This window comes from Boleophthalmus pectinirostris, unplaced genomic scaffold, assembly GCF_026225935.1.
Source record: "Boleophthalmus pectinirostris isolate CB_2022bp ecotype Guang Dong unplaced genomic scaffold, ASM2622593v1 HiC_scaffold_21, whole genome shotgun sequence".
NCBI classification, from domain to species: domain Eukaryota; kingdom Metazoa; phylum Chordata; class Actinopteri; order Gobiiformes; family Gobiidae; genus Boleophthalmus; species Boleophthalmus pectinirostris.
In genome coordinates this window covers 36,522,517-36,537,516 of record NW_026571175.1, presented here as the reverse complement: position 1 = coordinate 36,537,516, position 15,000 = coordinate 36,522,517, and the positions used below count along the sequence as shown (strand labels likewise).

Genomic DNA, 15,000 nt, shown 5'->3' with positions numbered 1-15,000 from the left:
GTGTGTTTCGCTGTGCGGTCGCTGTCTGCTCCGTGTGTGTTTGCGTGCGCCCGAGTGGATTCGTGTATAAGACGCTCTGGATTTGTTTTTTGATGCGGTTATTCGCTTTAGAGCGCGTCTAATAGCCCAGAAAATACGGTATATTTACACCATGATCTTCCCTTAACAGACCACTGGCACCATTATCTAAACTGTGTCATATTTCTGTCTAACTGGTGTCTACTGGTCTTCATAGTCTCACCACATTTACTTTATAAACCTCCTCCTCCGGAAGCAGAGTGAAAGGGGCTTGAACCCTCAAAGATCACACTGTGTTGACGTTACTATTATTAGTTTGTACAACCATAAACGAAAACAAAAAAAATCCCTCAATTTTTCATTCTCATTACTGTTTATTTTGTATCAAAAACGCTAAACTTTGTGCCTACGATAACATAATTATCAGTTTGTACGACCATAAACGAAAATATGTTTCTGCATGTGTGTGTATGTGTGTGATACATATGTGTATATGTACTGGATATTTATGATGTGTATATGTATGCATGTATGTATGTATGAGTATGTATGTATGTATATGTATGTATGTATGTATGTATGTATATGTATGTATGTATGTATGTATGTATGTGATATGTTTTTGTATATATTTTTGCAAATGACAGGTAAGCACTCCAAAGGTGATATTAAAAAACAAACAAACTTCATCCTACTCCTTTTGAGCACCAAGTCCCAAATATACATATCAGTATTTTTGTTATTGTTTTTGAATTTTGTTGTACCTGTCTCAAACAAATAAATAAATGAATGAATGAATGAACTTTTCACGTCCCCCTGAGCCGTATTATTGACGGTAAATAAACTTCTCCTGCTTCAGACGTCCAGTTGGTCTCCAGACTTTTACTTCCACTCTTTCTTGGACAAACTGAAACCTTCGACAACACACATCTCATCAGGTTTGTCCGGCTGCTGTGATCAGTTTTGTGACATGTTTTTGTAGATTTATGGAGAATTGTCGTGTGGGAGCATGGGGGACAAGAATTAGAAAAGGGCCCTGAAGAGATCGCTAAATTTCTCAAACCTGCGTGGATGAACGTCGCATGGAACAACGTAAGAACATGGAAACAGAGCATGAGACTCACACTGTGTCAACATTTATGAACAGGGACACACTTGAGGTTTTGTTCGGTGTCGTGATTCAGGTGAGGATTAGAGAAACGGCTCGGATTATGATTCGGTGCATGTTCGCTGCTGTTTCCTAGCAACCGCGCTGTAAACAAGAGCCAAAACATGTCCGATTTACTCTGCGCTGCAAAAAGCCAGGCCAAAATGTTAGACAGAAACACTTAAATCTACCAGAAAATGACTTAAAAGTAGAGAAATGATGTGTCCATGCAGCGAGATCATTTTACTGACGAGTTCTCTTCAAATAAACGACATCGAGACTAGAATGAAGCGTCGGTGCTCAGTGTTCATGGGCTGGAAATCATTTTATAGATGCTCAGTTTGAGATAAACAGACTTAAAACCAGTTTGTGATCAGTGTTCGTGGCCTGATAATAAGTTCAAAGTTGCTAAATTCTAAATATAAGTACTTGAAATCAGTTTTACATGAGAGTAGTTAGTCTGGTCATACTGATCATAAACTGACTTCCAGCCCATGAAACTCTGAGCACAAACTGATTCATTACAGAGAATCATTTGCTCAACTTTTTAAAACATTTTTGAAAATCAATCTGTACCTAGTATCATTTTTTTAAAGCTCCGTGAGAAATGTCATGAAATTCTCTTGATGTTTTCTGGGTCCACCGCAGGGGTGTGCAAAAATATCGGAATATCGATATATCGTATCGTTTAATGTGATGATACGGTATCAATATCGTGGGCTGCTGTATCGAGTATTTTTACGTGGTTTACTAAATTATTTGTTACAGTGCTACAGTTTTGTTGCTTGTGGAGTGAAAGGAAACTCATTTATGCGACACATTTGACATTTTGACTCTGTTTTGAGGATTAAAATGTTTGTGTTTCATATGAACTTTGCACAAGAAGTGGTTTAACAAACACTTTTAGCATCACAGCCACGATTTAGCCTTTATTTTTTATTGAACTGTATCGTATCGATTTGAAATATATCATATCGAATCGAAAGTGCCCTGTATCAAGATATGTATCGTATCGTGCCTATGTATCGAGGTATGTATCGTATCGTGGCTGTGTATCGAGGTATGTATCGTATCGTGGCCTGTGTATCGAGGTATGTATCGTATCGACAACTTCTTCATGATACTCAGCCCTAGTCCACCGAGACTCTGAAATTTTGTGTCTGCAGAAGTCTTAAATCTGAGCTGAAACATCAGTTTTTCTTTAATAACATCAAAAATAATTAATTTAGCCCAATAGTGTCAGTGGAAGTTGAATATAAATCTGGACGTTTTGGATCATTTGGTTCAGTTTTATGTTTCTATCATGATTAGTTTCAGAGATGTGTCAAAAGTGTCATTTCTTTGGGACTTCAAGGACCTTGAATACCGTATTTTTCCGGGCTATTAGTCGCGCTCTTAAGCCTCCATCAAAAAAACGACTGCGCGCCACAATCCAGACGCCCCATACACGAATCCACAACTTCAGTAAACTACAAAGCCGCAAACACACACGGAGCAGACAGCGACCGCACAGCAAACACACACCCACAGACACACTCATCACTCCACACGACGAGGAACGGAACGGAGGAACGAACAAAGCCACGAACGCGACGTGCCGCTTCTAGACACGACTGAACAACTGAGTCACTGCGAACAGACAGCGACCACACAGTCGAACACACCCACAGACCCACACACTCCACATCTCATCACAGGGAGGTGTTGGCCCAGACCATGGGAGGAAGCCTCGGAAATGGTTCGTTTTACAAATGGGTTATTAGAATTTTGGAACTTTAAGTGGACACTGTTCAGTTAAAAGGGGATTAACGAAAATAATTAAGAGCACACAGTAAGGAAAGGAAATTGAGTTTCCCCGTAAGTTGGTGTGAACCCAGGGGGAGCCCTCCTGGGTGTATAAGTAGAGGCGTTTAATCTAGGGAGGTCACCTCATGCAGCCACGATTTTCTTTTGTTGCGTTTTTCTGTTGCTTTGTTTAGTTAAGCACACTTTTTGTAAATATGTATATTATTTTGCCCACGACTTGGAAGACATAAAGAATTTGGTTTGGTGAGGACAACTTTGCACTGGACTCTCATTTTGACCACTGGCCAGCTTCCCCACAACGCCGACAATCCGTTGGTCCCAGACACACCCTCCCTACACGCCACAACTGAACAAAAGCCCAGAGTCACCGTGAACGAACAAACAAACAAAACCACTCACCATCACACTGTTGGGTTTCATTTAAAGTCCCACGCGGTTTATTTGTGAAAAAAGTTAGAAAATAAACCATTTAATGACAGAGCGTCTTATAATCCAGAGTGTTTAATAGCCCGGAAATTACGGTAGTTTGTTTCGTCCATTTTTGTCCTACATTTGGTTCAAGGTGTTTGGGGTGGAGCCTTGGAGTTTTTTTGACCGTGTGAACCAGATCTATTGTGCAATCTTCAGTTATGGAATTTGCATCTTTAATTAAATCTTATAACCAATATTCTGTAAGTTTCTGGTTCAGTTTCTGGTCCTTTTAGTCCTGGTTTAGTCCTGGTTGTCCTTGTTTAGTCTGGTTAGTCCTGGTTTAGTTGGTAGTTTAGACCTGGTTTAGCCTGGTTTAGTCTGGTAGTTTAGTTTTCCTGTTTAGTTGGTTAGTCCTGGAGTCCTGGTTCAGTCCTGTTTTCCTGGTTTAGTTCCTGGTTTAGTCCTGGTTTAGTCTTTCTAGTTAGTCCTGGTTTAGTCCTGGTTTAGTCCTGGTTTCAGTCCTGGTTTAGACCTGGTTTAGTCCTGGTTTTAGTCCTGTTTAGTCCTGGTTCAGTCCTTTTAGACCTGGTTTAGTCCTGGTTTAGTCCTGGTTCAGTCCTAGTTAGACCTGGTCAGTCCTGGTTAGACCTGGTTCAGTCCTAGTTAGTTTAGACCTGGTTTATCCTCAGTCCTAGTTTAGACCTGGTTTAGTCCTGGTTTAGTCCTGGTTTAGTCCTGGTTTAGTCCTGGTTCAGTCCTAGTTTCTGGTTTAGTCCTGGTTTAGTTCCTGTTTAGTCCTGGTTCCTGGTTTAGTCCTAGTTTGACCTGGTTTAGTCCTGGTTCCTGGTTTAGTCCTGGTTTCCTGTCTAGTTTCTGGTTTAGTCCTGGTTTAGTCCTGGTTAGTCCTGGTTTAGTCCTGGTTTAGTCCTGGTTTAGTCCTGGGTTTTAGACCTGGTTTAGTCCTGGTTTAGTCCTGGTTCAGTCCTAGTTTAGACCTGGTTTAGTCCTTGTCCTTTAGTTTCCTGGTTTGTCTGGTAGTCTGGTTTAGAGTTTAGACCTGTTTAGTCCTTTAGTCCTGTTCAGTCCTAGTTAACCTGGTTTACCTGGTTTAGTCCTGGTTCAGTCCTAGTTTAGACCTGGTTTAGTCCTGGTTAGTCTGGTTAACTCCATTATCCGTGTTTTCCATTTTTCATTTAAACCCAAAATCGAAAACTGAAAAAAAAAAACGAATCATTATCTGTTTTTTTCATTTTGTTTTTGGAGACAAACAAATTTCATTTTTTCGTTTTCTTATTTTTGGTTTTATTTTGAAAAACGAACGAACGACACACAGATTCTCGTCTCTCTCGCCGCTTCAGTGTGAACATTTTAATACACAAGTCGCAGGAAACACCCAAACCATGAAAAAAAAAAGCCACTTATTCTCAAAAAAATACAGTTTCATCTCATTATAATATTTAAATAGTTTACCTTTATTTAATTTTTGATAATATCTGGATTTGACACTTAATAATACGACGGTGTTTCTGAAAAGAACGAAAATGTAAAAGGACAAAAACGTGACACGGATCAGAATAAATTGTAAAACACAGAAAACTGAAAACCCAAATCAAAATATATTCCGTGTAAAACCTCGTCGAAAAACCTGAAAGTGTTTCTTAATTTACGGAGTTTAAACCCGAAATAAACGAGCGGAGTCCAGAGTTCACTTCAGTCCAGTTCACTTCACTTCGGAGGATCATGAGTGTCAAAAAAAAAGAAAAAAAGTCCCAAATGGAGCCGAGACTCAAAGCCCCGAATCAAAGAGCCGAGTGTTCGCTCCCATTGGCCGAGAGCGTCACCGTGGAAACAAAGGACGAGAGGCGTAAGAGCGACAGATCAGAGACGGAGAGAGAGAAAGAGACGAGAGGGAGAGAGGTGTAAGAACGACAGATCAGAGACGGAGAGAGAGAAAGAGACGAGAGGGAGAGAGGCGTAAGAACGACAGATCAGAGACGAGAGAGAGAAGAAGAGAGAGACGAGAGGGAGAGAGGTGTAAGAACGACAGATCAGAGACGGAGAGAGAGAAAGAGACGAGAGGGAGAGAGGTGTAAGAACGACAGATCAGAGACGGAGAGAGAGAGAAAGAGACGAGAGGGAGAGAGAGGTGTAAGAACGACAGATCAGAGACGGAGAGAGAGAAAGAGACGAGGGAGAGAGGTGTAAGAACGACAGATCAGAGACGGAGAGAGAGAGAAAAGAGACGAGAGGGAGAGAGGTGTAAGAACGACAGATCAGAGACGGAGAGAGAGAAAGAGACGAGAGGGAGAGAGGTGTAAGAACGACAGATCAGAGACGGAGAGAGAGAAAGAGACGAGAGGGAGAGAGGTGTAAGAACGACAGATCAGAGACGGAGAGAGAGAAAGAGACGAGAGGGAGAGAGGTGTAAGAACGACAGATCAGAGACGGAGAGAGAGAGAAGAGACGAGAGGGAGAGAGGTGTAAGAACGACAGATCAGAGACGAGAGAGAGAGAGAGAGAAAGAGACGAGAGGGAGAGAGGCGTAAGAACGACAGATCAGAGACGGAGAGAGAGAAAGAGACGAGAGGGAGAGAGGTGTAAGAACGACAGATCAGAGACGGAGAGAGAGAAAGAGACGAGAGGGAGAGAGGTGTAAGAACGACAGATCAGAGACGGAGAGAGAGAAAGAGACGAGAGGGAGAGAGGTGTAAGAACGACAGATCAGAGACGGAGAGAGAGAAAGAGACGAGAGGGAGAGAGGTGTAAGAACGACAGATCAGAGACGGAGAGAGAGAAAGAGAGAAAGAGAAGAGAGGGAGAGAGGTGTAAGAACGACAGATCAGAGACGGAGAGAGAGAAAGAGAGAAAGAGACGAGAGGGAGAGAGGTGTAAGAACGACAGATCAGAGACGGAGAGAGAGAAAGAGACGAGAGAGAAAGCCACACTCCATCTCTCTCGCTGAGAGAGGAGAGAAAGAGAGATGGAGTAAAAGGAGAGATACAAGAGGAAAAGAGAAAGAGGCGAGAAGAGAAGGAGAGGAGACGGAGGGAGTAGGACAGAAAGAGAAAGAATGTGAAAAAGGAGAGAGAGAAGAGAGAAAAAGAGAAGAGAGAGGAATGAGAGGGAAAGAGGACAGAGAGAGAGAGACAAGAGGAAGAAGCGAAAGAGAAGAGAAAGAAGGGAGAAGAAAGTGAGAGGAGAGGAAGAGGAGAAATGGGAAAGAAAGAAAGAAAGAAAGAAAGAAAGAAAGAGAGGAGAGGTTAGTAGTGGTTCATAATTTTCAGTTTGTAGAGGAGATCTGTGCATAAAGAAAAGAACAGTACTCAAAAAATGGGGGGTGAGAGAAAAAGAAGAGGCGAGAAAATAGAAAGACGGAGAGAGTGACAAATAGAGCAAAGGGAGAGAAAAGAGACAAGAAAGAAGAGGGACAGAGACAGAGAGAGAGAGAGAGAGAGAGAGAGAGAGAGAGAGAGAGAGAGAGAGAGAGAGAGAGAGAGAGAGAGAGAGAGAGAGAGAGAGAGAGAGAGAGAGAGAGAGAGAGAGAGAGAGAGAGAGAGAGAGAGAGACAGAGAGAGAGAGAGAGAGAGAGAGAGAGAGAGAGAGAGAGACAGATGTAGATAAAAGTGTAGCTGCAGTTGTTCAGTCGTGTTGGGCCAAAGGAAGAAGTTTTGTGTCTGGAGAAAAACAAACAACAAAACAAACACACAAAACACAACACACACACACACACAAAAAACACAAGCACACAAACAAACAATCACACACACAGAAACACACTAAGACACAAATACACACACAATACATACAGACACACACAAACAACAAAACACACAAACACACACACAAACACACACACAAACACACACACAAAACACACACACACACAAACACACACAAACACACAAAACACACAAACACACACAAACACACAACACACACACACAACACACACACTAACACACACACACACACACACACACACACTACAACACACACAAAACACACACTAACACACACACACACACACGCACACACACACACACAAACACACACACTACACACACACACAACACACACACACACAACACACACACACACACACAACACACAACACACTAAACACACAACACACACACACACAACAGGAAACAGGATCGGGCTCTGACTGTGACTGTGAGTCTGGATCACAGAGCTTCAGTTCAAACAGTGAGTGTTTTGTGTTAAAGTTTTTGTAGGTCAACTCCAGGTTCTGAAGTGAAAAGGAAGTGGTGTGTTTTTTTCTCAGACGCTCTGGGATCTGAAACGAGTCCAACCAGAGTTTTATCGTCTTAAAAAACGTGAAGAAAAAAAAACAAAAAACAGAACACGTGGATAGAGTTCTTCCTCGTTTATCTCATTTAACAATAACACAGTCTTGATTTTGTGTGTCATTTGTTTTTCAAAATAAAACCAAAAATAAGAAAATGAATTCATTATTTGTCTCCAAAATCAAACACGGAAAAAAAAAAAAAACAGATAATGATTCAGTTTTTTTCAGTTTTCAATTTTGTGTTTAAATGAAAAATGGAAAAAAAAGGATGAAGGACTGAACCAGATCTAGGACCAGACTGGAACCAGACCGGGACTGAGACCAGGACCAGACAGGGACTGAGACTGGGACTGAAACCAGACCTTAGACCGGGACCAGATCAGGACTGAAAATGGTTTAGTAGTGGTTTAGTCCCCGGTTCAGTCCTGGTTTAGTTTTGGTTTAGTTTTGATTTAGTCCTGGTTCAGTCCTGGTCTAGTCCTGGTCTAGTCCTGGTGGTCAGTCCTAGTCCTGGTCTAGTCCTGGTCCTAGTCCTGGTTTCAGTCCTTGGTTCAGTCTTGGTTCAGTCTCCTGGTTCAGTCCTGGTTCAGTCCTGGTTCAGTCCTGGTTCAGTCCTGGTTCAGTCCTGGTCTAGTCCTGGTTCAGTCTTGGTTCAGACCTGGTTTAGAGTCCTGGTTTAGACCTGGTTTAGACCTGGTTTAGATCCTGGTTTAGTCCTGGTTTAGTCCTGGTTTAGAGTCCTAGTCCTGGTTAGACCTGGTCCTTTAGACCTGGTCTAGTCCTGGTTTAGTCCTGGTTTAGTCCTGGTTTAGACCTGGTTTAGACCCTGGTTTAGTCCTGGTTTAGTCCTGGTTCTAGTCCTGGTCTAGTCCTGGTTTAGTCCTGGTTTAGTCCTGGTTTCAATCCTGGTTCAGTCCTGGTTCAGTCCTGGTTTAGTCCTGGTTTAGTCCTGGTTTAGTCCTGGTTTAGTCCTGGTTTAGACCTGGTTTAGTCCTGGTTTAGTCCTGGTTCAGTCCATTACCCGTTTTTTTTTCACAAAATCAATTATCAACAGAATCATTATCTGTTTTTTTTTTTATTATCTCATTATAATATTTCGTTTACCTTTATTTAAATTTTTAATAAAATCTGGATTTAACACTTAATAAAACGACGGCGTTTTTGAAAATAACGAAAATTGTAAAAGGACAAAAACGTGACTCTGGTCGGACGACGGATCAGAATAAATTGTAAAACACAGAAAACTGAAAACCCAAATTAAAACAGAACTAAGTGCGTTTCCACAGGACTCGTCTCTTCTCTGTGTGCGCCGCTTTTATTCCGCGGAAAAACCTCGGGACGCGCTCGAAAAAAAAAAAAAAAAAAAAAAACACATTTACTTTGCAATTCAGATTTCACTCTTTTGTCCAAACGCGGAGCTCCTGGCCGCGTTTAAAAAGTGCCCCGTGAACTGGATAATCGCCGTAAAAACGTGTCAAAAACTGTCAGGCAAAATTGCGAGTTCTTTTTCCAAATATTCCAGGCCCTTTCCCAGATTCTCCGACGCCAAATGTGGAACTTATTTTTCTGTGAGCGGTGAAAAAAAAAAAAAAAAAAAAAAAAACACCTCCCACTCCAAAAAAAAATAAATAAAAAATCACACGCCAGTCCAGAAGAGACGAGCCAAGAATCTGAACGACGCCCAAGGCTAAACCAGGACTAAACCAGGACTAAACCAGGACTAAACCAGGACTAAACCAGGACTAAACCAGGACTGAACCAGGACTAAACCAGGACTAAACCAGGACTAAACCAGGACTAAACCAGGACTAAACCAGGACTAAACCAGGACTAAACCAGAACTAAACCAGGACTAAACCAGGACTAAACCAGGACTAAACCAGGACTAAACCAGACTAAACCAGGACTAAACCAGGACTAAACCAGGACTGAACCAGGACTAAACCAGACTAAACCAGGACTAAACCAGGACTAAACCAGAACTAAACCAGGACTAAACCAGGACTAAACCAGACTAAACCAGGACTAAACCAGACTAAACCAGGACTGAACCAGGACTAAACCAGGACTAAACCAGGACTAAACCAGGACTAAACCAGGACTAAACCAGGACTGAACCAGGACTAAACCAGGACTAAACCAGGACTGAACCAGGACTAAACCAGGACTAAACCAGGACTAAACCAGGACTAAACCAAACTGAACCAGGACTAAACCAGGACTAAACCAGGACTGAACCAGGACTAAACCAGGACTAAACCAGGACTAAACCAGAACTAAACCAGGACTAAACCAGAACTAAACCAGGACTAAACCAGAACTGAACCAGGACTAAAACAGGACTAAAACCAGGACTAGACCAGGACTAAACCAGAACTAAACCAGAACTAGACCAGAAACTGAACCAGGACTAAACCAGGACTAAACCAGAACTGAACCAGGATTAAACAGGACTAAACCAGGACTAAACCAGGACTAAACCAGGACTAAAACAGGACTGAACCAGGACTAAACCAGGACTAAACCAGGACTAAAACCAGGACTAAACCAGGACTAAACCAGACTAAACCAGGACTAAACCAGGACTAAACCTAAACCAGAACTGAACCAGGATTAAACAGAACTAAACCAGGATTAAACCAGGACTAAACCAGGACTAGATCAGGTCTAAAACAGGACTGAACCAGGACTAAACGAGGACTGAAACAGGTCTAAACCAAGACTAAAACAGGACTGAACCAGGACTAAACCAGGACTAAAACAGGACTAAAACCAGGACTGAACCAGGACAGAACCAGGACAGAACCAGGACTAAACCAGGACTAAAACAGGACTGAACCAGGACTAAACCAGGACTGAACCAGGACTGAACCAGGACTGAACCAGGACTAAACCAGGACTAAACCAGGTCTAAACCAGGTCTAAGGGGTGTAGTACAAACTCTGACCTGTGTGTGGAGCCAGTGAGCCGGCGGGTGCTGGGTGTATTTGACGGCGAGTTCGATGAGCCCGTCCCTCTGCAGCAGACCTGGACTGGAGCACATGGAGAAACCCCCGACCGTCTCCAGGCCCGGGATGAACAGGTCCACCCTGAAAACACAACGACAGAGTACTTTTACTGCACTTTGACTGCACTTTGACTGCACTTTGACTGCACTTTGACTGCACTTTGACTGCACTTTGACTGCACTTTGACTGACTGCACTTTGACTGCACTTTGACTGAACTATTACTGTACTTTGACTGCACTATTACTGCACTTTGACTGCACTATTACTGTACTTTGACTGCACTATTACTGTACTTTTACTGTACTTTTACTGAACTATTACTGAACTATTACTGTACTTTGACTGCACTTTGACTGAACTATTACTGTACTTTTACTGCACTATTACTGCACTATGACTGCACTATGACTGCACTTTGACTGAACTATTACTGAACTTTGACTGTACTTTGACTGAACTATTACTGAACTATTACTCTACTTTGACTGTACTTTGACTGAACTATTACTGAACTATTACTGAACTATTACTCTACTTTGACTGCACTTTGACTGCACTATTACTGAACTATTACTGAACTTATTACTACTTGACTGCACTTTGACTGTACTTTGACTGAACTATTACTGTACTTTTACTGCACTATTACTGTACTTTGACTGCACTATTACTGTACTATTACTGTACTTTACTGAACTATTACTGTACTTTGACTGCACTATTACTGTACTTTGACTGCACTATTACTTCTTACTGTACTTTTACTGAACTATTACTCTACTTTGACTGCACTTTGACTGCACTTTGACTGCACTATTACTGTACTTTTACTGAACTATTATTAATGAACTATTACTACTACTTTGACTGCACTTTGACTGCACTTTGACTGAACTATTACTGTACTTTGACTGCACTTTGACTGAACTATTACTGTACTTTGACTGCACTTTGACTGCACTTTGACTGAACTATTACTGTACTTTGACTGTACTTTGACTGAACTATTACTGAACTATTACTCTACTTTGACTGCACTTTGACTGCACTTTGACTGCACTTTGACTGCACTTTGACTGCACTTTGACTGAACTATTACTGTACTTTGACTGTACTTTGACTGAACTATTACTGTACTTTGACTGCACTATTACTGTACTATTACTGTACTTTTACTGAACTATTACTGTACTTTGACTGCACTTTGACTGCACTTTGACTGCACTTTGACTGAACTATTACTGTACTTTGACTGCACTTTGACTGAACTATGACTGCACTTTGACTGCACTTTGACTGCACTTTGACTGCACTTTGACTGCACTTTGACTGAACTATTACTGTACTTTTACTGTACTTTTACTGAACTATTACTGTACTTTGACTGCACTATTACTGTACTTTGACTGTACTTTTACTGAACTATTACTGTACTTTGACTGAACTATTACTGTACTATTACTGTACTTTTACTGAACTATTACTGTACTTTTACTGCACTATTACTGTACTTGACTGCACTATTACTGTACTATTACTGTACTTTTACTGAACTATTACTGTACTTTGACTGCACTATTACTGTACTTTGACTGCACTATTACTGTACTTTTACTGTACTTTTACTGAACTATTACTGTACTTTGACTTGACTGCACTTTGACTGCACTTTGACTGCACTTTGACTGTACTTTGACTGTACTTTGACTGTACTTTTACTGTACTTTGACTGTACTTTTACTGTACTTTGACTGAACTATTACTGTACTTTGACTGCACTTTGACTGAACTATTACTGTACTTTTACTGAACTATTACTGTACTTTGACTGCACTTTGCACTTTGACTGAACTATTACTGTACTTTGACTGTACTTTGACTGAACTATTACTGTACTTTGACTGCACTATTACTGTACTTTGACTGCACTTTGACTGAACTATTACTGTACTTTTACTAACTATTACTGTACTTTTACTGCACTTTGCACTTTGACTGAACTATTACTGTACTTTGACTGTACTTGACTGACTGAACTATTACTGCACTTTGACTGCACTTTGACTGCACTTTGACTGAACTATTACTGTACTTTACTGAACATTACTGTACTTTGACTGCACACTGCATTACTGTACTTTGACTGCACTTTGACTGACTGAACTTTACTGTACTTTTACTGAACTATTACTGACTTACTTTGACTGCACTTTGACTGCACTTTGACTGAACTATTACTGTACTTTGACTGTACTTTGACTGTACTTTGACTGCACTTTGACTGTACTTTGACTGTACTTTGACTGTACTTTTACTGTACTATTACTGAACTATTACTGAACTATTACTGTACTTTGACTGCACTTTGACTGCACTTTGACTGCACTTTGACTGCACTTTGACTGCACTATTACTGTACTTTTACTATACTTTTACTGTACTTTTACTGTACTTTTACTGTACTTTTACTGTACTATTACTGAACTATTACTGCACTTTGACTGCACTTTGACTGCACTTTGACTCGACTATTACTGTACTTTTACTGTACTTTGACTGCACTTTGACTCGACTATTACTGTACTTTTACTGTACTTCTACTGCACGTTTACTGTACATTTACTGCACTTTTACTGCACTTTTACTGCATCATATCGGAGTTACAGACGAGGGTGATCCAGGGATGGGACAATTCACTTGAGTCAGTGTTTGTTACGGTAATGAGCAGAGGTGTAACGGTGATGTCACGATATCGTCGTAGTAAAACTGCCACGATATCGTCGTGGTCTCGTCTTGTATTAAACTGTGTGTCGTCAGGCAAAAATAAGAATTTTCAGTCGGCTCCTGTGGAGCACAGTAAACTACATGGACCATAATCCTTTGTGGCTGCATCATCGGCCCGTGTGCTCGATGTGGACGCACCAGCAGCTTTTAAGTTTAGTTCTATTTACCGTTCGGCCTTGTTCGTACACGGCGCATCGTTTAGTCCAGACTTTGTGATAAACACCCCCCCCCCATCCCCTCGTGCACACCCTCCCCCTCGTGCACAGTTGTGAGGAGCGTTCACGTGGAGCTCTGGGTGAGAACCGTAACGAGCGCGGTGGTGGTTTTTGTGAAGACGGAGCTCAGGCTGATGGTTTCCAAAAGCAGCTCGTGAACAGGCCCCAGACTGAGAACGGCAGGACGTCCACCTGCCTGAAGTCGGCCCCCGTCAAACACAAACCTACACAAAAACTACATCGATTCTTTGTGCTCCGTTTGTGCTCCGTTTGTGCTCCGTTTGTGCTCCGTTTGTGCTCCGTTTGTGCTCCGTTTGTGCTCCGTTTGTGCTCCGTTTGTGCTCCGTTTGTGCTTCGTTTGTGCTTCATTTGTGTTCGTTTGTGCTCCTTTTGTGCTCCGTTTGTGCTCCGTTTGTGCTCCGTTTGTGCCCCGTTTGTGCTCCAAAAAATTTCATTTGTGCGATTATGGTTCTTAAGATATTAGCAGTTTTATTTTCGACCGATGATAAATTAAATTTATTCACATTAATGTAATTGATTAGTTTCTATATCTATAGTAGTTTGTCATTTTTAAGTAGTTCTGATGAGTAATTTGTAACTTTTTAAGTAGTTTTCGAAATAGGTTATTTTTACATTTGAACCAAGTATGATATTTCATTACATTGAAACCCGTCCTCGTTACTAAACAAACGTAAAATACAACTGAAAGAGAAAAAAAAAAAGAAATGCGGGAAAAAATATATATATATAATAATAATAATCTGCCAGAAAGAAAAGGAAAAGATTTATGACTCATCTTTTTTTTTCACGTCAAATAATTGAAAGTAACTAAATAACTTTCACTCAAATGACATTTTAAATCAAGTACTTTTTTTTTTTTTTACTTTTACTCGAGTAGATTTTTAGATGATTACTTTTACTTGAGTAGAAATTAAGCAAAATAAAGATACTTTTATTTCATTACAAATTTTCTGTATTTTTTCCACCTCTGAGAACCAGAATCACACAAATAAAACTTTTTGCAGCACAAACGAAACACAAACGACTGACTCCATTTTGTGTCGTTTTGGAGCATTTTGAAGTTTCCTGGAGGCTGCTGACCCCAATTTGACCAATAAAAGAATCATTATTATCATTATTTACATCACGAGAAGAGAAAACTCAAGAACGAACCTTTAACAACAGCACCACCTTGTGTCAACAACATGAAACTACAACGACAAGAAACCTCTTAAAGTAGTACTGATAAATAATAAATATAAGTCGTGTTACTAACAAAGACCAACTTGAGGGTAAAGTA

General features: G+C 40.9%; 1 protein-coding gene across 1 annotated transcript in view; it reads right to left on the bottom strand.

Annotated features, from left to right (window-relative positions):
* oxnad1 (oxidoreductase NAD-binding domain containing 1) overlaps positions 1–15,000 on the bottom strand; it is a 28,958-nt gene that overhangs the window by 7,071 nt on the left and 6,887 nt on the right. The window contains exon 5 of the mRNA XM_055157514.1: positions 10,639–10,780. Within this exon, the coding sequence (XP_055013489.1) occupies positions 10,639–10,780 (142 nt within the window). The remainder of the gene's footprint in view (positions 1–10,638; positions 10,781–15,000) is intronic.